Source organism: Balaenoptera acutorostrata, chromosome 14 (assembly GCF_949987535.1).
Source record: "Balaenoptera acutorostrata chromosome 14, mBalAcu1.1, whole genome shotgun sequence".
Classification (NCBI taxonomy): domain Eukaryota; kingdom Metazoa; phylum Chordata; class Mammalia; order Artiodactyla; family Balaenopteridae; genus Balaenoptera; species Balaenoptera acutorostrata.
In genome coordinates, this window is record NC_080077.1 from 10,074,732 (window position 1) to 10,100,337 (window position 25,606).

At 42.0% G+C, this 25,606-nt stretch overlaps 1 protein-coding gene and 1 long non-coding RNA gene across 3 annotated transcripts in view; one reads left to right on the plus strand and one right to left on the minus strand.

The window, feature by feature from the left end:
* ZDHHC14 (zinc finger DHHC-type palmitoyltransferase 14) overlaps positions 1–7,640 on the minus strand; it is a 276,722-nt gene extending 269,082 nt beyond the window's left edge. For both annotated transcript variants that reach the window (XM_007186119.2, XM_007186118.2), the window contains exon 1: positions 6,482–7,640. In XM_007186119.2, the coding sequence (XP_007186181.1) occupies positions 6,482–6,726 (245 nt within the window). In that variant the 5' untranslated portion in view covers positions 6,727–7,640. The remainder of the gene's footprint in view (positions 1–6,481) is intronic.
* A 151-nt stretch (positions 7,641–7,791) lies between these two features.
* On the plus strand, positions 7,792–21,206 carry LOC130704766 (uncharacterized). Its single transcript, XR_009005247.1, has 3 exons — positions 7,792–8,013; positions 11,561–11,615; positions 20,974–21,206. It is a non-coding gene; the product is annotated as an uncharacterized LOC130704766 (long non-coding RNA).
* The last annotated feature ends 4,400 nt before the right edge of the window (positions 21,207–25,606 follow it).

Sequence of the window (25,606 nt, forward strand, 5' to 3'; positions counted from 1 at the left end):
AGAAAACAAATACCAAGATGATAAACTTTAACCCACCAGTATTGGGACAAAGGCAAAATTTGAATGTTGATCATTGTATCCATGTTAAATTTCCTGAAATTGATGCTAATACTGTGTTTGTATAAGAGAACACCCTTTTTCTTAAAAATTACACGCTGAAAAATATGGATATAAAAGAGCATGACAGCTGCAACTTACTCTTCAATGGGTCAGAGAGGGGAAGGAGAGAGGAGGAAGAGAGAGTTTTTTTAAATAAAAGATTTTCATTATTTTTTTCTATATAGAAGAAAATTTTCTTTATATTTTTTATATAGAAAAATAAGCCAAACTAAACAACCTGTTGTTTGGGAATGCATACATTCAACAATCTTGAGGAAAAAAGGGCAAGGCATTAATAATGACTAGCTCAGGTAGTGATGACCTCAGGGAGGGGCAGGAAGATGGGACAGGGCTGAAACCCAAAGGATATAAGTAGATTCGAAAGCCCTGGTAATTTTTTTTTTTTTCAAAAGCCCTGGTATTGATATGGTTCTTGAGTGAGTGGTAGTTTCACGGGGGCTCTTTATAGTCATGAAAAGTGTTTTATTTCAAAATTGCATGTGTGTTGTTATATATAATCTTCCATATCAATCTAATATTACATTTTTTAAATGGGGGGGAATTGAAGAAATACTAGAAGATTATCCAGTTTATAAAAATAAGTTTGAATTAGGACCAACTTTTATATTTAGTGAAGAACTAAACAAAAGCATTAAGAAAGTCCCCAACTCTTACTTGAACCAACTGACATTTTATCAGATCCATATTTCTGGGTGTATCTAATTATAAGCATCTATTGACCACCACTGTTTTCCCTTTCCTAACAACCTGAGCTACAAAACAATGGACATACTTCCTTGAAACCCTTAATTTCTCTTGCTAAGACATAATAACTCTGCCTTGAATAAATTATGTGTAGCATTGTAATGCAAAAGAAAAATCTCCAGGTTATGTAGATATGGCCCAATAAATAATTGATCATCATTACCCTGTTATAGGAACCTACAAGAGTCCTTTCTGCATAATTTGATGTCAGTTCCCACTAGCTGAGAGAAGACGGTGAAATACAAGTAGTCAATAGAATCCTTAAAAGTCCTATTACATAAATTCAAGTATCCAAAGACAAGAACCTATAAAATGCAAAATTACTCTACATGTTGGTGGTTGTTGGGTAACCTTCATATATATCACAGAGTGCTTTATTTGTTTAAAGTGTTTAGTTAAAAAATAAAGGAAAAATAGAAAGAAGCCTTGGTTAGTGAAGAGAACATCACAACTCTATAACTAGTTTTCTAAGTAGCTAAGAAAATCTTTTATTTCTTCTGCTTCAACTGATACATTGGAAAAGGGATGATATCTGATTCTGAATTCAGAAGAATTACATTGATAATCAAGGCAAATATGTTCTATATTATTAATTTTACATTTTATTAATGTTCCCAACTTTACAAAATGAAAAACTGAAGCACACGGAAGTTATTTTTCAGTCTGTTTCAATTTTACCATTATTTCATTAAATGATAAATATTTACTGAGAGCCTGCTATGTACCAGCTACTACTCTAGGTGCTGGGGGAACATCAGTGAACAAAACAAATCGAGTCCCTACCCCCATGGAATTTACATGTGTTAATCACTCATAAATGAATAGGTTAGTGCACTCATGTCAAGAGGCCATTAACAAGGTTTTGCAGCCACCTAAAATTCTTGTGGCACCACAGTGGGTTACAAAGTAAAGTATCCTTGACTCTGTCTACTATGTTAATAGGGAATGTTCAGTGTAAGGTGCTGATGGTCACCTACCATCACCTACTACCAACCCCACGGTGTTCTATGATGCACAGCATGGCCAGCATCTGGCCAGCCAAAGATGGGATGCTTTCCAGACGTTTTCTGAGATGATGGAGAACTTGATGCAGTTCGGAATAGGACAGTTGAGAAAAGATGAGATCGCTACATATTATAAGGGCAGTACCCTCTACTCGATAATAAAGGATTTCCAATCTGAAAAGGAGACATTAATGTTGGAAGTGACACTTTTGTTTATGGGGACAGTCCCTTGTTCCATCTTCAAGGCAAACATGACTCCAGTTCAACTGACTACCAATTATTCATCAATTATTTCAGAGGGGATGAGCCAAAGCAGAAGAAAAAGGAGGAGAAGGAAGAGGAAGGAAGAAATGAAGAAAAGAAGGGAAGGAAGGGAAAGGGGAGGACAAGAGAGAAGAAAAATATGGCTTTTTTTAAGAATCACCAATGGACTTCTAGGTGAGGAGAAATTTAAGAATGTTGCCACATTCTCAAGGGCTTCAGCCCTAATAACATCTCCAAACTGTCCATGGTGACAGCATAGACTTGGGAGACAGTCAAGTCCAAGATCTGAGCAGGCCTCCCCTGGCCTCAGGGGATGCTCCTGGAGACAGGAACCTCACCTGCAACTCAGTTCATCTACTTCTTTTTGCACCTGTGATCAAGAGACTATGAAATGTCAGTACTTCAGGACCAAAGACATTTTTTTTCAAATTTTCAACTCTAAACAAAAGTGGGCTATATGTGTGTGTAGGTCAGAGAGAAAGAAATTGATAATGTTCACTGATCTTTTCAAATGGCAATTCTGGGGGGTGTGAGAATGAGGACACTGTAGGGAGTCTTTGATGAGCCAGCCCCTCAGTAAGTGCAAGGAGCAGTGAGATGTCTCCACAGAACCGCAACCAACTTCCGCCCTTCCCTCTTAAAACACAGCCATGAGATGCTGTCACTTTTGACCAGTAGTCCATATGCTGAATAAAAGATGTCTAAAGATAAATAGCCCCGCCCTACTTGACAAAGACTGGAGAGTTGCTTCAGGTTTCTTCTAGTTGCTTTATTACCGTCTTCTCGATTCTGAGATGGTAGCTCCAAAAATGGAAATGAAATCCAGTCCCTGCTTCTTGTAGGCTTCCTCACGGCCCTCGCTCAGGGTCTGGATAAAAGGCGCAAGAGCAAAGCTGCTCCTCAGACTCACGCAAAGGTCTCTGTTTTAACTGCAGACTACACAGTTCCACATTTTTTCAGCCCTAATATGCTATCATGCTTGCTTCCTAATCCACATACTCCATCCTTCACAGGTTCTCAGAAAAGGGTGACCAGAGTCCTTGGGAGGCTATTTCTAAGTTCTGCTCTAATAACATGTACCATTTAATGAGTACTATGTATCAGACACTGTACTAAATACACTTCATTTAATCTTCACAACGTTTAAAGGTAGATATTATTAATCCCATTTAACAGACTGGGAAACGAAGGCTTAGAAAAGTCAACTAATTTGTCTCGGGTCATACTTCTGGGAAGAATTTTGGGATCTGTCCTTCCGAAAGGCATACATGCCTGTAACCACTATTCTGTATTTGGAGGAGGAGCAGCACAGAGCATCAGAAAGGTCACAGGCTTTCCAGCCAGAAGCCTGGCCACTAATTAGTGTGTGATCTTAGGTGATTATTTAACCTCTCCAAGCCTCTGTCACTTCATCTTCAAGGTGAGAAAAATCATTCTACTCTGCCTTTCTTCCACGGTTGAAGACAGTATCAACACCTGTTGCTGCATTCCAGGAAGTCCACTTCTCTTGAACAAAGTTCCCTGTCCATCGCCTTAAGGTCAGGAAGGAGAGGTGGGGTGGAGAAGAGTTGCAGGAAAAGGAGGTCTAAAACTAAGTTTAGAAGTTATATGTCTTATTTTCAAATTTCATATTTGCCTTTGTGTTACAGTATGGAGAAACATGGACCCTCATGTTTAAAAACAAATTCTGCTAATATTAAAGTTATCTAGATAAGAAATTAATCAAAATAGGCAACCACATAGTATATGCTCAATAAATAACTGAAGGAATGGCAGAAGGAAGGCAGACAGAGAGCAGACAAAACTGGCATTCTCTCTTGATCTCTCTTAGCCTGTTGGCATTTCATTTCCCGTGCATGTGACTAATTGGGTCTCTGAGTCTCTATCAAATTAATTTGGTCAAAGTTATTTAATTTCACTCTGGCATTAGCAATGGTAAAGAACTTATAAGCAATACAGTGACAAATGTTCTTGCCAAAGCGTAACATTCTATGATTTGAGCAGCCCTATGATTTTTTGTAACTGAGGCATCATGTTACGATGAGCCTATTTTCTTGAAATTTCAAATTGCCTAACTGAAGCAACGCTCATGGACACAAGGACACACATACATGTAGAGCCGATCTAAAACTGAAGCTGCCGACAGTAACTAATAAAATCCCAGTGCACATGTTTATTCCTACAGCCATCCGTTAACACAAAGCTGACACAGAAAGATCCCTAACAACCTGCTAGCGAGGACTTTGGGGAACTCTTGGAAGAAACACACAGAGATGAGGTGAAAATGAACTTATGATGGTTTTGTTAAAAGCAGTGTTTGAAAGAAGAAAGTAAAAGATGGTAAGTAATAACTGCAGGGGACCACTAACCATACAGTGGGGATTTGGGTGTTTAGCGAAAATGAAATAGTCAGGATCCTAAATGAAACACACTTGTGGCTGAAGCTCTGCAACACAATCAAAATTAATCCATTTTCTCCACTCTTAACATTGCTATAAAAGAGCAAAGATGGCAATATAGATCCATTCAAAACTTTGTTAACATTAGGAACATAGTGAATATGCTCTACGTAGGGGAACACCTGTAATGAAAGCCACCATTGGAAGGATGGCATTTCTGTTCAAGCGTATGGCATCACCATGTCAGTGCCGGGATTTATTATGACTCAGACTGCAAAATCACCCAGAGCCTCTGGCCCCTTCCACCAGTTCCCCAGGTCTGTAAGGACAAGAGGGTGGCTCTGGTGGCTCTGGATGGGGGCAGGGGAGCAGCAGCAGGAACAATAGGGCATTTCTCCCGTCATTCTGGAAGCCTCTCCACACCCTTACCCTCCCGTTACCAGCTCCCCAGACAGACTCCACCAGCTAGTCTCAAATGTGCACAAAAGTTAAACTTCTAGAAGAGACCTGGAAACTTTACATAGTCAGAAATGGAGGTGTTGTCTATAAGAAAGGCTGGGGGAGGTGAGGAGCTTATATCTGAGATCTCTCTCCTCACCTGTTCTCACTCAATCCCGTTAAAATTGTTCATCACAGCACAATGTTCAGATACAAAATGCTTCCCCTCAGAGTCAGAGGGCTTTAAGTGAAAAGCATTACATTGTCAAGAGATCATCCATTTCTGACTGAGACAGCATTTGGAATATCAAACACCAGGCACAAAATCAGAGCCTATTAATACTTACCACAGACAAAAGTAAACATACACAAAAGCTTTTAATTAACCCTATCCAACAGAAGCAGAAAGAGTATCATGCCCCATAATAGCTAGGAAAAGCAAAGAACTCCTAATAAATATATTGCTTTTTTTTTTTAATGGGAGGGGGTAGTAGCTACAAGTTTCATTGAGCATAAGATAGCAAGAATTACGTAAGAAGCTGCATTGCAAATGCTGGACCCAATAAGAGCAACTGAAGTGGATTCTGAAATGTGGTTCAACTACTTTATCTAATACTATTAACAAATAAGAAGATCTTTCATTAGTTGGCAGGAGGATAGTTGCTACTAGTCAATTTGATTTTCCTGAATGGAGAAGATGTGCATGCACTTTTTTCCCCCATAAAAGCCCTAAAGTCCCAAAGTTTTGTTTCTGGAATCAGAAGTTACTATGCAGTGTCATACTCTTCCTGAACAGGCCTACAGTCTCCTTTTACCTGTTCCCCAATATTGGGAGGGGAGGGGAAAGTGTTTGCTTGGAACATTTTTTTTACTGAAACTTTTTTTTAAAGTGAATCGTTTAGAAACCTGATAGTAAATCAGAAATTGTTGATCAAGAGTGAACATCTAAGGAGAACGAAAAATGAAAATTATCCTTCCAAGCCACATGGAGTGGCCGACACTCTGAGACCTAAAATAACCAAGATTTCTCGTTAGTCAGGGAAGGTATGTAGAAGATTTAGTCCACTGAGCTTCGCAAGATGCCCTACACCTCGTGAGCACGAAAGGAAGTCGATTCTGTTTATCCCTGACTTAAGGATCTGCCTCATCCCCGCTTCCCACAGAAGGCTACATCTGGGCTGGTTTGCTAGTCTCCAAACTCAGTAGGGCCCGCGCCAAGAATCAGTCACCTGCGAGGTGCCACTCAACCCTTGGGAGCAACAAGGCCGGCACACCTTCCAAGTGTCCTCTCTCCCCTCTCCTCCACTCCCAGAGCCCGACCCAGAACTGCATTATCTCCGGGGACCGAAAAGCAAACAGACCTTTTAAAGAAAAACAGAGGGAGCGGGGTCTGTATTATATAACAATATACAATAGATAAGGCTTCTAGAAAACGAAAGTAGCGAGGGGAGAGGGCCAGGGATCGGGGAGGCGAGGGGTGCCCGGCGTCGGGGAGCTTTCGCCGCCACTTACTCGAAGGCGAAGAAGAGTCCGCTAGTGACCAGGATGAGGATGAGAGTCAGGTAGAAGACGCCCGTCTGCCGGGCCATCATGATCCTCCCGTTGCAGAAGAACTTGTTTCTTCCCGGGAAAACCTCCCATTTCCTCCGGGCCGCGATTTTCTTCTTCTTGTGGGGCGACTCCATGGGGGAGGAGCTGTGGGTGCTGATCTGACTGTACTCGCAGTCTTTCATGGGCCCGCCGCCGCCGGGAGGCATCCACGAGGGCAGCCGGCTGGGGGCGCACACCCCCAGCAGCCCCCCGGCCGCGCGGCCCCCGCCGCGCCACGACCGCCGCCGGCCGCCCGGCCGCCCCCAGAGCCTCGGCGCCGCGGCCCCTACGCGGGCTCCCGGCTCGGCGACAACTTTGCCGAGGACACCCAGGTTAACCCTTTGGGGAGCCCAGCTGTCATAGCCGGATCCCCTGCCTAGAGGGACGGTGCTCGCCCGCAGCCCGCGGCGGCGGTCCTCAGTCGCTTCCAGCACGCGTGCCGGGGCTCCGGGGCCCCGCGGGGCGCGGGGGGCTGCCCAGCCGCCCCCCTGCTTGCCGCGCGCCCTCCCCCTCGCACAGCCGCTCGCTCGGCCCCGCCGCCCCCGGCCCTCCGGCCGCGCCTCGGCTCTGGCCCGCCGACCCCCGAGCGCTGCGCCCCGAGGCGACACGAGGCGGCGGCCCCGGCGCCGGCTTCCTCGGGAGCCACTTCTGCGCCTCGGTCAGGTTTATTCTAATCCTTCCTCCCGGCGGCGGATCCTCCCCAGGAGAGAGCGATGGAAACTGGGAGGCAGCTCGCGGCCCCGGCAACCCCTCCCAGGGGTGGGGAAACCAAGCACGTTATTCTGTCAGGAGCGGGCTCGGCGACAGCCCGGGCGCTGCTCGCTCGGCGACCCCGCGCCGGCGCGCCTGGCAGCCGAGCCGAGTCCGCGGCCCCCGCGCTGAGCTGCCGGGGCCGCCTGGGCGGAGGGTCGCGGCGGCGGCTCGCGGGCTGCGCGGCCAGGGGCTCCCTGGTTCCCTCCGGCCCCATAGGGGCCAGGCCCGGCGCAAGGAGGGCCGCCGGGAGCGGCTGAGCGCGTCTCTGGGCCGCGGGGCGAGCGCCACAGACACTTGTTTGCGAGGCTGAGCCCCGGCGCGCGCGCCTCGCTCCGAGCTGGTCCGCCTCCTCCCGGCCCGGTGGGCGGCGGCCCGCGCCTCGCCCGCCGGGCTCCTCCTCCGGCTCCTCCTTCTCGCGGGCGAAGCCCGCACGAGCTCGGAAGGGTCCCCCGCCCCCGTGCCCACCAGCAGGGCAGGCGAGGCCCCGGGGCGGGCGCTGGACTCCCTCCGGCATCGCCCGAGGGCCTCTCCGGCCGGGCACCCGATGCCCCGCCGCGCGCATTCCCACAGACTTCTGTCCGCTTCCCGGCTTCTCCCGGTTTATTCCCGGCGGCCGCTGCCGCCTCGGGACACACATTTACGCAGCAACACGCAAACCCATTCTGGCGACTCCGGGGGACCTGAGGAACCGGCGCGGAGAGGTGACCCTCCCCTGCCCGCCCCGACTCTTCCTCTCCCTCCCCCAGCGGGGGCTCTGCTGCTGCCCGGGAGTGGGTTGGGGGTGCCCCGGCGACAGGATGGGGAGGCGCTGCACGAGGCGGGCCGGACTCCGGGATGGGGGCTGCGGGCGGGAGTCTCCGTGCCCGGCCAGCTTCCAGGCCGGGTTTCCAGGCTTCCCGCGGGGAGGAGGGGACAGCGAAGCGCCCTGGGTCCCTCCCGGAGGACAAGCCCTGTGGCAGCCAGGCTCTGCGTGCGTTGCTGCTTCCCCTGCCCTTTCTCACTTCTCCGACACGGGCGCTCACAATTTGCTCGCTTTATTTCTCTCCTTTCCCCCCGCGAGCTCCCACGGCGGCAGAGGGGCCACCCGCTGTGGTCTCCCGCCCAGCCCGACTGTCCCCGCGTATCTGCTCCTGCGCTCGGCCCTGGCTTTGCCGCGGGGTCTGAACCCTCCCGCCGTGGGCACAGCCGGTGGGCCGCGAGAGCGAAGACAGGGCGGGGACGATCGGTTTTCCGCGCCCCAATTTCCTTTCACGGCCGATTGGGATGTGTAGTTCTTCCTCTCGCCGTCCGGCTCCGAGAGGAACCGCGACTAGGGGACCAAAAAACTACAAATCCCTGCATCCTCCGCGACGAGGGCGGGAGAGGCGCGGTGCTGAGCGTTCTGGTGCTCTTTGGTTGGAGATGGAAACCAACAAAGGGAAGGGTTGGGGTTTGGCTGCGCCTTTTCGGTGCTGGGCGTTTCACACGTTACACACGTTCTTTATCTAATCATCACGACAACCCTGCGAGGCACTATTGTATCCAGCCGAGAGAACGCTCAACTACTTGCCAGAGATCACAAACCGCCCGGGTGGTAGAGATGGGATTGAACCGAGAGCCCTGAGAATTTCCCTTATTAAGCGCTGCCTAGGTGAGCGGTGTCAAAGGGAGATGAGATTGGTTTATCCAAGAGAGGAAGAGAACTAGGGCCAGTTGGGAAGAGCTTCCTGTAGTAAGTAAAAAGTGGTGGGAATGGCAATTCGAGTAGGACCTGAAATTATAAGGAGTTATGAATAAAAATGGTATTTACAAGGATCTATTCTAAAGCAGGTTAGGGGAACGGGTAGGAGCTTAGTCAGAAATGGGTTCGAATGGTTTTAGATATTGTATGACCAATGAGCACATTGTAGGGACAATTAAGTACTCTGCGGCTGTACTGTTTTTTAAAAAAACAACTGGCAAGCCTCAGACAATTCAAATGAAAACTCTCCCATGCTTTCCTATCCTTTAGCTCATAGGATCAACAGGATGTTACTTGATTTATTGCAAGCACCTTTTCTCCAGGTGTCCAGTTAATATACTAACTCCATTGACTTGGTTGCTTTAAAAAAAGACTCCTATTCTTGTTCTCAATTAAGCCCTTAATTTTTCTGGCATCATGGTTATGCTTTTTAATAGTCCTTCTCTGTTAGAGAAACATACAAAAATATCTGCATGTGCTTTAAAATACTCCAGCCCATCCACCCCCAAAAAACATGAGGATATAGATATTGGCAAACTTGAAAATTGTTAATGTTGGGTGATAGATATATCTGTACTAGTTATCTGTGGCAGCAAATTATCACAAACCTAGAAGCTTAAAACAACACAGATTTATTATCTCAGTTTCTGTGGGTCAGGTGTCCAAGCACTTGGGTCATCTGCTTAGGGTCTCACACCTGCCATCAAGGTGTTGGCTAGGCTGTATTCTCATCGGGAGGCTCAACTGGAAAAGAATCAGCTTCCATGCTCACTTGGGTCACTGGCAGAATTCATTTCCTTGTAGCTGTAGGACTGAAGACCTTGGCTTTTGCTGGCTGTCCACTGGAGACTGCCCTCAATTCCTAGATGGCACCTGGCATTCATGGGCCAGCACGGCCAACTTACTTCATTAAGTCAGCAAGGAGAGTCTCCAGAGCGAACCTGCTAGCAAGACGGAATCTCATACAACACAAAGTAATCACACAAGGGTGACGTCAAATGTGCCCTACTCTATCCGTTAGAAAGCAAGTCACAGGGGAAGGGATATTACAAGGGTGTGAATACTAGGATGAGCACACTCGGGGAAGGGATATTACAAGGGTGTGAATACTAGGATGAGCACACTCGGGGAAGGGATATTACAAGGGTGTGAATACTAGGATGAGCACACTCGGGGAAGGGATATTACAAGGGTGTGAATACTAGGATGAGTGGCTACCCTAGGGTTTGTCCACCACCGTGCACAAGAGGGTCCATGTTTATGTTTGAAATTTTCCATAATAAAAAGAAATGAATTACATCTTTAAAACTTATCTCTAAATTTCCCACTGCCAGCAAGTTTCTAGATAAGCTGATATGATTGTTTGCAGTTGTCTTCCTAAGAAGTCCTTGTTTCTTCCTACTCCATGTTTACTCAGACCTATGGCAATTAATTAGCTTAGGACACATACTTAAATTCACTAGAACCTGGCATGACAGCCATGGATTTTAACTCACCACCTAAAAACTACTCTGTAAGGTGTGGAAGAGTTTATTCAGTCATTTCTCAATTATTTAGGGGTCTAGTTTGTGCGAAGTATTTTTTTTGCAGCAGGGATATAAAAGGATCCAAGATAGAAGTTTACATTTGGGGGCTAGAGGGAGAGGTGGAGAGAAAAAACCATAAATGCAAATAAAATGCAAACCAAAAAAGGGAAATAAATGATTAAATGATAAGACAATTTCAGAGAGACATGAACAAAAAAACAGAGCAGGGTTGTTGGATGGAGAGACTGGGGTGGGGTGAGAGACCTCCGTGGAGGAGACGCTTGAGCAGAGAACCAAATGGTAAGAAACAGCAAGTACAAAGACCTCAAGGCAGATCAAGCTTGGAAAATTCTAGGGGTGCAAAGTAAACACAGTCTGGCTGGAATGGAGTGAGGGACAGGATGAAAGAAGAAGGGCTGGGTGAGGCATCTGGAATCTATTCTCCATGCACTGGGAAGTCACTTAATCTGTGACCACCATTATAGTAAGTGTGGAAGGGTCAGGAAGAAGAGTAACATACAGTACTTGCCCTCAGGAATATATAGCTTCCAAACTTTAATGCTAGAAGGACCTCAGTGCATCTAGAATTATAGACCAAAACATTTGTTTTTTATATGAGAAAATTTGAGGCCCAGAAAAGGAGTTACTTGCAAAAAATTCCTTGAGAATGCCTCACAATAACAAATAATTCATAAATGAATCTTGAAAGAATGTATCCTCTGATTTAAAGCTTTAGAAAGCTGATAACTAACGATTATTTAGTGCCCGTCACGTGAAAGGCATTGTGATAAAGAAGTTGAATATGGCAGAGAAGCTACAGTCTAGTTGGGAAAACAAGATGGAGACACATAAGAAAGTAAGTAATGGAAGAAAATTATGTAATAAAAATCACTATCATTTCTGGAATATCTTCTTGTATTAGGCAATATCCTGGTTCTTTATACATTTAGCTTATTAAATCAAAAGGACAACCTGACAAGGAATGTTACCTTTCTTTCACAGAGGAGAAAACTGAAGATCAGAGAGGTTAGGTGATTTGCCCAAGGTTTCACAGCTGGTAAGTAACGGAGTCAGGATTGATGGCCAGGTATGCATGTCTGATTCCACTACACAGTGGAAGAGTATACTGTGTCTGACTCACTGCCAACTGAGTAGGGAAGAGTATCTTGATTTCAGCGGAAAGGGAGATCTATGAGGCCTAGACTGTAGCAAAGTGAGACTCCAGGACTCTGACAATATGATAGGCAGGACAAGAGGAGTTGGAATCTCAAGGAGATGGGAAGGGTGGGAAAACACATGATGTTTCCAGTTAGAGTGGAACTGACAAGGATTCAAGAGCAAATACTTTACTTGGGAGAGGATTCCATAAAACACTGCGAGATAGGAAGTGAGCTAGGGAGGGGTGAGCCTATAAAGCTTGCATGGAGAAGCTGCCACTGTGGGCGGCTGGAGCTCAGACCCTCCAGGCGACTGTGGGAGGTGGTACAGACCCTGCCTCACAGTTTCCCCACCTGAGGGGCGAGTTAGCTGAACTTTGTCCACCAACCCATCTGTTATTAGCTGGGAGCTCCTTATGGGAGCATTAACTCTTCATCTTCTTTACATGGGGCCATGCTCCTCAAGCTACCACAGCCGTGAACCCTAAGAGCACCAAGCTGGCCCTCCCTTGAGTGTTGGTGGTATCTTTGATTGCAGCGCACCTTTCCTTGTTCTCATCTGCCTCAGTGGGTCTACCGACAACAGGAGTTACATTATTAACAAAATTAGAGCTTTGTTCCTTTCACCTGAGCATTCCACAAACCCACCTCGGTCATTCTCAGAATACCTCCAGGCAGCCAGGAGAAAGTACGGTCTTATCCACGGTGAAGGGGGAAGACATTCAGATCCCAAGACAGATGATTTGTATACCTTTTGAGGCCAAGTTGAGTGTGCACCTGTGTGGTCAAAGTACGTAAGTCAAAGGGACCCAGTCCTAGAAGGAGAACTTTGAAAATGCCAGAAGGGGATTTCTTTTGAGAGTTCAGGGGTGGTAATTCAGGAATTAGCTCAGGAAATAATTGCTGAAGCTCCCATAGCAAACAAAATTCCTCAGAAAATCAGGCACCCTAATTCCTTCCAACCCAGAGAGTTTGCTCAAATTTTTACATGTGCTCAGCACATCTGGGAACATCTTGTGTCAAAACACGTAAGATGTTTAAAGTAATAAACTCATCACTGCAAGAAAAAAATTGGATGAGGCAGAAAAAATTTAATCCAAAAGGTACTTATAATTTCCCCAGTGACTTTTTCTTGGCTCTTTAACACCAAAAAGTTACTTTTTAGGATTTTAATAAAAATAATTCATGTGCATTGAAACCATTGTATTACAAAAAATTTTCTTACACATAAATATGAAAAATGTAAAAGTTCAAATTCCCATTACCTTAAGATAACAGTCATTAACATTTTGTTGACCATCTGTTATGTAATGCATTTTATGCACACACACGTATCATGTTTTTTATATATATATTTATTTTATTTATTTATTTTTGGCTGCGTTGGGTCTTCGTTGCTGTGCACAAGCTTTCTCTGGTTGCGGTGAGCGGAGGCTACTCTTCGTTTCAGCACGTGGGCTTCTTATTGCGGTGGCTTCTCTTGTTGCGGAGCACGGGCTCTAGGCCTGCAGGCTTCAGTAGTTGTGGCATGCGGGCTCAGTAGTCATGGCTCATGGTCTCTAGAGCGCAGGCTCAGTAGTTGTGGCACATGGGCTTAGTTGCTCCGCGGCATGTGGGATCTTCGCAGACCAGGGCTCGAACCCGTGTCCCCTGCATTGGCAGGCGGGTTCTTAACCACTGCACCACCAGGGAAGTCCCCATACACGTATCATTTAATAAAAATGGAATCGTGTCATGCGTCCTGTTCATCCTGTATGCTTTTTTAAAGTGTGGTATTTTTCCCCTTCATCCCTAATCCCTACTGTTTCCCAAGTAACCAATGTTAACAATTTAGTATATATCCTTCTGCAGGCTCATATAATTATAGGCAAACGGTATATACACATATATGCAGTCCATAATCCAGTTTCATCAGTTGTCTGAATAATGTCCTTTATAGTTAATCTTTCCTAGTTCAAGATCCAGCCCAGGTTTCATACCTAGCACTTACTCCTTCAATATGGAACAGTTCTACCTCCTTTCTTTTAGTTTCTTGATCTTGACATTTTAGAAGAGTTTAGGCCACTTATTTTGTACAATATCACTCCATTTGGGTTCGACTGGCATTTCTTCCCAATGTAATCCACAATGGGGCTCTCATCAGGTTTCAGCCACAGGCATGAAGGCAACGTTGCTGAAACTACAAGATACCTGCGTGGGTCACACCTGCTGCCGCCTCTGGGCCTGCAGTTCCTCACAGGATTTCGAAGAAGCATGTCCATACTGCTTCCAGCTGCAGGTGCTGGATAAAGCTGGAATGTATCTCCAGCCCAAGGCTAAACTGACACCCCAAAATACAGACACTTATTAATTGAGAAGCAAAATAAATATGCATTCAGGTTTAAAGAAGCAAAGATGATGAAGAGGTAGAAAGGCTCCAAAACTATTTTGCTGATTACTTGTAAAATATGCATCAGAACACTAACTGGTAAAATAACGGGAAAAGGAGAAGCATCCTATGGACGATGAGAAACAATTCTACCACTCCCCAGATTTAACCCTTGCAGGAAGACACGGAGACTAAAGTTCTGAGTTCTGCAAGTCTGGTTCCAATGGCGAGAGCCCAGCCTGGTTTTCAAAACACCTACATTTGGACAGGCAGTACCCATTTGCTCCTCAAAGGACGTGAGCAAAACAAAGAAACACTTCTCTTAACTAAAAATGCAGCTTAGAAAGAATTCCAAAAGAATCCAAAGTGGATTTCAGAAATTTCTTGTCTCCTCTGTAAAGAATGGATTTTGAGAAATGTCTAATGCTATTTCTGAACTAAAGCTAGTCAGTAAAAAAAACTTGTTTGACTTTTATTTATTTTCTGAATACATGGAAACCAAATCCAAGAACGAACTTTCCTTGGCATCCTTGGCATTTGTGGGAAATAAAAACCTCACTGGAATGAATAATTGAAACCTACCCACCTCAAGTGTTGGTTGTGAGATCAAAAAAATCTCTGAAAGTGCTTGTCAGTAGTAAACTCATAAGCAGGTATTACTGGTATTCTTATTATTTTCCCTTTTCTCATCAGTTTTCACCATTTATATCATTCTCTTTCAAAAGGAAATTAAGACCTTTATAAGTGTGTCTGCTCACTCAGAAGGACTTCTTCGGGGGGAGGGGGGGGGTCAGTAGCCTGACTGCTAATTCAGAAAACCAATGTGTCCTTTTTCTCCTACAAACATCTGCGTAACTGTACATTAGTGAAACCTGAAGATTATCCCTATTTGGGGTGTAAAAATATCCGGGATATTCTTAATTATAGATGATCTAATAAGATAAAGATACAAATATATTTTAAAGAAATTTTCATTTTTTTAACTTTCTGTTGTTCCTGTAGTAATATTTCACCTTAAGAGGCAGTTTAATTTGTTCTAGTACAGACTTATTTCTGGGTTTAAAATTATTTCAAAATGTTAACTTTTACTTTAGCTATCTTACATCTTTTCTGGAACAACATAGATACAATTTGTTTTTTTGTTTTTTTGTTTTTGTTAATAAGCTAAGATGTTTTCCACCTTTCTATTTAGCTCATTTAGATATGTTGAAGAAATATCAGGTTATGCATTTTTGGTGGGAAGTGAAGTGATGTGTCTTTCTCAGTATCAGGTCCAAAGGTCCATGGTGCTGGTTTGTCCCAATATTCATGATGTTCATTTTGATTACTAGGGTAAGGAGGTTCCACTAGGTTTTTCCAATATAAAGTTGTTATTTTCCTGTGTAGTTAATAAATACAAAGACTGCAAATGTCTTGTTCTTCATCAAACTCTCACCTACTAATTTTAGTATCTATTGATTTCTTGATTCTATTTCCTTCCCTTTCCCTCCTTCCCTTTCCTCCCTTCCTTCCTTCTTTCTTTCCTTTATCTTTCTGTCTCCCCCCTACCCACTTTTGTTGGCATATGAAAGACCTTTCTTTTCTTCCCCATTTATTTATTGATTCACTGGTTTATTTATATCAGTATGGCCTCATAGATACTTTTATTATTCAGTGGGATATAGTCTATTGTTTAGTTATAAATAACTATAACTATAATCTGTCAATAGTTATTTTGACATTCTAACTGTTCCAGGTTTGGCTAGCGTGAGCCCCTTCATGCTAACTCCTGTGAAATTTGACATGACCTAGTCACTCCTTGAGCACTTGCTTCCCTAGCTGCCTCAATCAGATGTTCCAGGCTCCCCCTGTACTTTTCCTGTCCCAGCCCTGCAATCTGTCATTTCTCCAAGGGGTCCTAGTTCCTTTTAGTGGAAAACACATATGTGCTTATATATCTCTGTATATTTATATATCTATTAGAACATAGGCACAGATATTTATTTTTCTCAATGCTAAAAACCATGTTTTCAAACTGATAACATGCACTTCCAATCAAAAACTACAAGCTGTAATGCATGCTTCTCACTTTCCGTATTTGTAGCTCATTCCTTCCATTATTCTCAATGTATTTATTCATTTCTTCAAGTCTAGAGTACAAAAAAGTTTTGGAACTGCTAACCCGTGCCACCATGAAAAGCAAACCAGCAAACTAAAGTTAATTAATTATTTACAGTTCTTTTGTTTTGTTTTGTTTTAGAAAAAAAAAGTGTACATCCTTGCATGTTCCCAATGTTGGGGGTAAAGCAACAACTATGTCATCATTAAATATGATGTTACCTTCGGGATTTTTATAGATGCCTTTATCAGGTTGAGGAGGTTTCCCTCTACTACTGGTTTGCTGAGAGTTCTTATATATAAGGATGCTGAATTTTGTAAGCTATTCTTTCTGCACCTATTGAGATGATTCATTTTCTCCTTTATTCTATTAATATGACGTATTACATTGGTTGATAATTGAATGCTAAAATTTACATTTCTAAGATAATCCTCATTTGGTCAAAATGCATTGTCCTTTTCATATATTATTGGATTTGGATTACTAATATTTTGTGAAAAAACTTACATCTATGTTAATGAGAGTTATTGGCTACTGATTTTTTTTTTTGCGGGGGTGGGGGGAGGTCATGTCTTGTCAAGTTTGGTTTCAGGATTCTCCTGACCTCATGAAAACAAGATGGGAATTGTTTCTTCATCTATTTTTTTGAGAAGGTTTGGTATTGTTTATTTATTAAATGTTTGATAGAATTCACCAGCTAATTATTTGGTTCTGGAGTTCTATTTGAGGAAAAGATTATGATAGCAAATTCAATGTCTTCAAAAGATATAGAACTACTCTTATTTTTTACTTCATCTTGTGTCAGTTTGGGTAAGTTATACTGTTAAAGAAATTTTTCTATTTCATTTAAGTTGTTGGATATATTGGCATAAATTTGTTCATAATATTCTGTCATTATTTATTTAATGTCCATAAGATCATTTATTGTAGATACTGGCAGTTTTCTTAATCAGTCTTGCTAAGGGTTTATCAATTTTATTATTTTTTTCAGAAAACCAAATTTTTGCCTTGTTAGTTTAAGCTATTGTTTATTTTCTATTTCATTTATGTCTGTTCTTACCTTTATAATTACCTTCCATCTATTTACTTTGGGTTTAATTTGCTCATATTCTTCTAGATTCTTAAGGTAGAACCTTAGATTGATTGTATACCTTTTTTCTTTTCTAATATAAATATTTAAAACTATAAATTTCCCTCCAAGAACCTCCTTAGCTACATCCCACAAAATTTGATATGTTGTATTTTTATTATCATAATTCAAAGTATCTTCTAATTGTCCTCGTGATTTCTTCTTTTATCCATGGTTTATTTAGAACTGAGTTGTTAAATTTCTAAGTATCTTAGCGTTACTGAATTCTAATTTAATAATTTTGAGATCAGAGAATGGGCTCTAAGATTTCAATCCTTTTAAATTTATTGAAACTTGTTTTATTTTCAAGCATATGGTCAGCCTGTTACGATTCCAGGTGCACTTGGAAAGAATGTGTTTCTGCCATTCTTATGTGTGGTGTTCTTTAAATGTCAACTAGTTCAAGATGGTTGATAATTTTGCCAGGTCTTTTATACCCTTACTGTTTTCTCTGGTTGTCCTAACAGTTACTGAGAGGTAGGTGTTAAAATCTCCAGCAATGTTTTGTCTACTTTCCCTTTAGTTCTGTCAGTTTTTGTTTCATGTTTTTGAAGCCTTGTAATTAGGAGCATATACATTTATAATTGTTTAACTGTTATATATTCCCAATGAATTGGCCATTTTGTTGTTATAAGTGTTCTTCTTTTCTCTGGTTATATTCCTTGTCTTGAAGTCATTTTTTATAGTATTAATTTGCCAGCTCAGTTTTCTTATGTATACTGTTTTCACGGTACATATTTTTCCATTATTTGACTTTCAACTCCTCTGAAACTTTACATAAAGGTAATTATTTTAAACAGCATGTACTTAGGTCTTGCTTTTTTACCTCGTCTGACAGTCTCTGTTTTTAATGGGAGTGTTTAGTACATTTATATTTAATGTAATTACTGATATGGTTGGATTTAGGTCTACCATTTTTATTTGTTTTCGATTTGTCTGATCTGATATTTTGATCCTTTGTTACACCTTTTGGTTTTATCAAAAAAAATTCAGTATTCCATTTTAACTCATTGATGGGCTTTTAACCTATTCCTCTTTGCCTTATTTTTTTAGTAGTTTCTCTAGGGATTAAAATATGCATACTTGTCACAGTCTTTATGTAAATGTTGATGATGATGAAAAACCACGATTGAAACAATACTACTGCTGGTGAAGAAGTGAAACAATGGAATTCTCATATACTGCCTCCATCTAGGCCTTTAGTACTATTAAGAGGAAGACAGGTACAAGAGCATTCACTGAAGCATAGTTGTTGTTGTTTATTTTTATTTTCTTATAAAGCTTACCTTTTAAAAGAATTTTATTTATTTATTTATTCATTTATTTATTCATTTATTTATTTATTTATTTATGGCTGCATTGGGTCTTTGTTGCTGCATGCAGGCTTTCTCCAGTTGCAGCGAGCGGGGGCTATTCTTTGTTGCGGTGCACGGGCTTCTCATTGCGGTGGCTTCCCTTGTTGCAGAGCACAGGCTCTAGGCACTCGGGCTTCAGTAGTTGTGGCTCGCGGGCTCTGGAGCACAGGCGCAGTAGTTGTGGCACATGGGCTTAGTTGCTCCGCGACATGTGGGATCTTCCTGGACCAGGGATCAAACCCGTGTCCCCTGCATTGGCAGGTGGATTCCTAACCACTGCGCCACCAGGGAAGTCCTGTTGTTTTTTAAATAGTAAAAAAAATTAAAACTTGAAATAGCCTATATGTCCATTAATAGGGGATTAGATAAATAAATTCTGAGCTATTTATTCAATAGAATATTTTATAGAGTGAAATGGAATAATTAAAACTATAATAATAAACAAATTTCAAAAAATATATTGAATGAAAAGAAATTTGCTGAAGGTCACAAAAATATATCTTTTATATGAATTATAACAGGATATACTGTTTATGATTATATACATATATAAGTATATACTAAAATTCCCCCCAAAACCCAAAGGCATGCTACACACAAAATTCAGGGTATTCTTTTTTCAAGACAAGGAGGGAGGAAAGAAGAAAACGAGGATCAGGAGTCCAAGCTGCATGGCTGATAGGAGGGAGTTTTTATGTCTTTATTATATCATTATCTAAACTTTTTTATATTCCTGTAGTATTTTTTAATATTTTTTGGAAGAACAGGATTACCTTTTTATCTCCATACCCCAGTTTGTTTCAAAATGAATAAAAGAATTTCCAAACAATATATTTTTCTCAGTTAAAAATCTATCCTCTGGAAACCACCAAATGTAAGGGACTTTCTCTTTTGACATTTCCTATTCTATAATTAGTGAGAATTAGTTATAATTCTCACTTTGTGGCTTTGTCCTCTGTTGATGAGGGACATCCACATACTCAGATACAGAACAGCACTTTATTAGCAAGGTTGATTGTTGAGGTTTAGGCAAAATATGGGCATTATCAAGCACAGGTAAGAAGGAATGGAATACCTGGAACAGAAGAAGACATGTTTAATTTACTAGAAAAATGTAAATAGGTTAAAGTGCTAAGTTACATATCAGTATTGTCGAGCCCCCATGATGGATGGCTCTGTCTACATGTAAATCCATCATCACAAGAAAAACTTACCATGATCTCAATCAACTTTTCTGTTGTAAATGTTTATCATCCTCCTGGCAAAAGGGAAAGTAAGTAATAAAAATTCCATTTTTTTAGCTTTGGTATCTTAATAGTGAAACAAATCTATCTAGATTAACACAGATGTTCAGTGAGCTTGAGGCAAAGCTTTGAAAAATCTCTTGTAGGCTGAAAAAAAGACTATAGAAGAGAAGATGGAGAAGAAAAAAGGAGACAAGAGGAGTCTAAATGATATGAAAAATTTAAGGTTTGAACCTTAAAAGCTTTGGGCACCCAAGATAAATTTGAGTAATATTGATGAACTATATCTTATCCATCTATCCTCAGAGTCCCAGGCATGTGCTAGACTATGAGAGTGCAGAGATGGGTAAGAACTAGTCTCTTATATTAAATGTAGCATCCAGAAGGTAACTAAAGACACTCCCATAAGGCAGACAATTGCCACAATGATGGTACACGCAATAGAGCAAGGGGTCACAGATAAAGGAATACTGTAACTAATGTGGAATCTGACATTTGGTCTGGACCTTTATTCATCCTTAATCAAAGGCAAGAAAGGAAAATTCCAAAACCAAGGAAGAAAGACAGCTCTCATGGCATTGTTTAAATATTTGGGGGAAAAATGTTATGAATGGGCTTCCCTGGTGGCGCAGTGGTTGAGAATCTGCCTGCCAATGCAGGGGACACGGGTTCGAGCCCTGGTCTGGGAAGATCCCACATGCCGCGGAGCAACTGGGCCCGTGAGCCACAACTACTGAGCCTGCGCTCCGCAACAAGAGAGGCCGCGATAATGAGAGGCCCGCGCACCGCGATGAAGAGTGGCTCCCGCTCGCCGCAACTGGAGAAAGCCCTCGCATAGAAACGAAGACCCAACACAGCCAAAAATAAATAAATAAATAAATAAAATTTAAAAAAACAATGGTATGAATGAAGAATTATTTTTTAAAATATATGTGCTATGGGCTGAAGTGTGTCCCCTCCCACCCGAATTCATATGTTGAAATTCTAATCCCCAGTACCCCAGAATATGGCTGTATTTGGAGATATGGCCTTTAAAGATGCTGGGCCCTAATCCATTTTCATAGGCATACACAGAGGAAGATCATGTGAAGGCACAGAGAGAAGATGGCCATCTACAAGCCAACGAGAGAGACCTCGGAAGAAACCAACCCTGCTGACACCTTGATCTCAGACTTCTAGCTTCCGGATTTGTGGAAAAATAAATTTCTATTGTTTAAGTCTGTGATACTTTGTTATGTCAGCCCTAGCAAAGAACTAATACACTTAAATATGGTCCACTTAAAGTGATGGCAAAAATCCTGTGTTGACCTACAGTATTCAAACCGTATTATCGATTTAAACATAAGTATAGAATGATCCAATTTTGATAAAATGGTGCAACTATATGCATAAATATAGATAGACGATAAATGTTACCTTTAATGTTTTGTGTGATTTTTTTTTTTTTTTACTTTCTCCGTGAGGCTTTTCTATACTGGTCCATTATTTTAATAAGCATGTGAGTTGATGGATTCAAATGGGAATAAATACATAGAGCAAGGAAAGAATGTAGCTCAGGGCAGAACCTTGGGGAATGCTGATATTTAAGGGACAGAAGGTGGGAGTGAGCAAAGGCAACAAAGGAGGATCGTCCAGAGAGGAAAAAGACCTGGAGTATTATTCCGAAGAAGCCAACGAAGGGCAAACTTTTAGAAGGAACAGGGCATTACCCAGTGTGAAACGTTGCAGAGAAGGTCTGCACGGAGTCTCGCAGCAGGAGGACGTTGCACTTGGAAATGAGGAGGTCATGCTGTCTTCTGAGAACAGTTTGAAGGAGTGGTGAGGCCAGTTTGTAGGGTTTGTGGAAAGGATGGGCAGTGTGGAAGGAATGCAGCAAAGTCATGAAGAGTGACAAAAATTACAGATCTTCAGGTACAGCCACAGACTGTCATCATCATGCTAGGAATAGCCTGAATACAAACCTGGGGATGTCAAGATGCCTGTTACCCTAGACACCCAGAGAAGAGTACCTTAGCAACATGTACCAAGCTGCTCTATTCTGCGTGGCGCCTGAGATGTTTCTGGACCCATTCTAGTGTGTGATGTCAATTAGCCTGTAGTCTTTGATTAATGGCAAAGATGTTTCTATAAACCAAAGGCCTTGACAATGAGATCACTTCGTAGCCCCTCTAGAACAGCACAGGGAATGACAGCTGCCAGCAAGTTTTGTTATTAGAAAGGCTCCCAATGTCGCAAGAAAATGTTTATAAGCTTATTTGACTACTAGGGAACATGCTTTCTTGTCTAGTTTCCCTACCTCTTAGCCAGGTTCCCTTGGGATAAGGACACAATAAAAACTAAACAGACAAAAAGAGGAGAGAGAGAGGGAGAGGTATGTGTTTAGAAAGTATGCCAGGCACTGCTCTTTCTTCTTTCACCTTAGCCAGGTGGCCCTGGAATGGCATATCATCAATGTATGGCAATCATATATATATGATTATATGTATATATATATATATATATATATATATATATATATATATATATACACATATGTAAAATGATACAGTATTGGAGTATCATGTGCCAAGCAGCATACTACACACTTTACTTAATTTTTAATTTAATTTTTATATAATCCCCAAATCCCAGTTAGGGGAGTACTTAATATTCCTTTTTTATTGAGGAAACTGAGGCATAGAAAAGTTACGTTATTTGCTTGAGATCACACAAGTTATTTGATTTAAGGTCATTTCTGGATCTACAGAGGGCACAAAGTAACTTTAGACGTTATATCTCCCCCTGAGGAACCTGCACCCTGGTAAAACAAGTTAGGCACACAGAGAGTTATCAACACCTAACACATAAACGCTGTATGAGAGGGTCCAGGTGTTCACTCCTAGCTGGGGCAACCAGAAGTTATCTGAAAGGAGGTAGCTTTAAACTTTAGCTTTGAGGGGGTAGGAAGAATTTTAATAACTGGAGATTCTTTTTACCACAAAATCTAAATAACAGCTGCTTTTCCACCTTCATTTCTTTGTGTTATTCCTTCCAGGTCTTTTCAAGCTGTCTCTAAACAGCAAAGCATCACCAGTACCAACCTCTTTTATTCCCATCATCTCGTATTTCCCTCAGGGCACTGAAATTCTTTAGCAATAGCAGACAGAGCTGGGCGTGCCCAGATGCTCAGATGCCAAAGCAGGTTTTGATTGCCAAACAGCTGTGGCAAGGACAATAGCCCACTTCCCTTTGGACAGGTATCTCTGAGTGCTGTTTTGACCAGCTTCTAGGAGAGGCATTGTCTGAGGCAACCAGAATTCACCCTGGAGTCATTTCTGAGCACAGTTCTGTCCCATGATGGAGGTGTTATTTGAATTCACCTTCAATTGTTGTCTGTTAAATAAAATTCTAAAATTCTATGTCTCTTTAAAGTTTGAGGATAGAGGGATTGAGTGGTCAATTTCACACCTGTGATTGGGTGACATGAGCATTGATGAGAAAGTCCATTCGTCTGTACATTCTCCCAGGACTCTGTAGCTCCCATATCTGACCCTGCTTCCTCTAAATCTGTCTCTAATTCCTCCACCAGAAAGCAGAAAGTAATTGTTAAAATAAATCAGTTTTTAAAATATTAACAGGGCTTTTCACATTGCTCATAATCGGATGTCTGTAATTCTGTGATCAGAAGGGAGAGGACATGTTTTAGAATAGTTCTTTAAGCAGAGGGTAATTTCTGGATACCTGTAGAAAACAAGTCAAAAGTTTTGAAGAAAAATTGGAGTCATTTGCTCTTATCAAAAACAAATTATTTCTTTTGAGAAGAAAAGCTCATGACTGTTGGTTGATAACTCAGCCAGCTGAAAGAAACCTCAACAACTTAAGAAAACCTTTCAATAGACAAAAAATTGAAACATTTGATTGCAGTGTCAGTTTCATATTTTTGACCTATAGGAAAGGCTGAAGATATTTCAATACCTTTTTCAAGCACATGCAGGTTACAAGGAACAACCTCTTCTCCATCTCTTCAGAAGAGGAGTTTAATTATAAGAACAGTGAATATTACATAATTTGAAAAAAACCCTTGTCTCTAAGTTATGATCATAAAATAAGATACTAAAATGATTGCAACTTTAATTGTTCCTAAGAGTAGAGTGGACTACCACCCGCTCACACCCCTTATTTCCAGCCTCCCCACAATGCATTACGTGAACACTGGAGTACGATCCACTTTGTGGTTCCAGGTAATGTAATCTAAAGAATACAGCAAGGAGGCTGTAAAATCAAAATATAGCTGAATCTTCAAACATTTCCTCTGTTATTCTGTGTTATTTTAAAATCTGGATACCAGAGTGTCATTTCTTCTCAGTTTAAAAATAATGCTATTTTTATTGTTGTTTCCTATGGAAACTGTTTCCCTAGGCACAGCAACGGCCGTATCTTAACAGGGGATTATTTATTTAAGCCAGTTGCCCTTGTTGCGTTTTGGATGACACAAAGCCATATTTCATCCCAGTGGAGTCTGCAAGGGGAATCCCTGCCCACTCTTGGAGGATCATCTAACGCTCCATCGCCACACTCCCAGCTGCGAAGCGGCCACAGAAGCCATTCTGTTCCCTAGAGATCAGATTGAGGAACTTCAGGTCCCCAGCGACTAATGGAGAGTTACAAAAGCTGTGACCAAATCGTCAGAACTCTCCAGATCTGCCTAAGGTCAAATGGGAGACAAAGCAGTGAGGCTCAGAAGACACATAGACGTCTCAAGAAGCCTTGCACAGGAACAGAAGAATTGAGTGACGCTTGCACAAGAGCAAAAGAACTTTCCCTTTGCATAGTACATATTTCTGACAACACAATATTCTTCTTTAAACATTAAGGAATGGGAAACTTCTATCACACCTATAAATAAGTAGCTTGTATCAGACTAACTCTCCCACAAAAACAGCTATAAAAACACTCTCTCCAAATAAAACAGCTATTAAAACAACAGAGAGTAACCAAAGCAGCCCGGACTGAAGGGATCAAGATCCTGGAGAGGAAAAAAAATGCACTGGGGTGAGCCAGATAGTTGCCACTGCTACTTTCCCCAGGGAGTTTGCTGAGGTGTAGAGGATAGATAGATAGATAGATAGATAGATGATAGATAGATAGATAATCTAGTGTTGCAGGAGTCTTACTGGGCTGCAGAGACACAAAGTGGAAGTCAGGGCTATCAAACTGAAAGGATTTGAGGAGCCAGCCCATTTTCCCTGTGTGATTTTCCCTCAAGGCATTGACATAGTCCTAAACTAAGTGGGCACAGTCCAAGAGGAAGAAACCAAGCAACCACCCAACAGAGAGCTTCTCAGGCTAAAAGTGTCACCATGGTCTTAGTGGTCTCCTGGTACTAGGAAGACAAAACTTGGAGTTCAGAACCCTCCAAAAATGAAGGGTCCTGGCACACAATCTAAACTTTCAGTTGAGACCCCTGAAGGGTCCCACCCTGCGAGGAAGGGTGTGATAACTCAGAGATAAAACAGCCCTTACAAAACCTGAAACTCACCTCCAGTCAGCTGAACTCCTGATTGGACCAAGTTGTCAATATAAAGTAAATCTTCTCTGTGGGAAGGTAATCGTCATTTAGAGTCTCTATAATTGTTTATACACAATGTGCGTCATTCAATCCAAACTACCAGGCATGCCAGAAAATATGACCCATGACCAAAATTCAAGAGAAAAAAA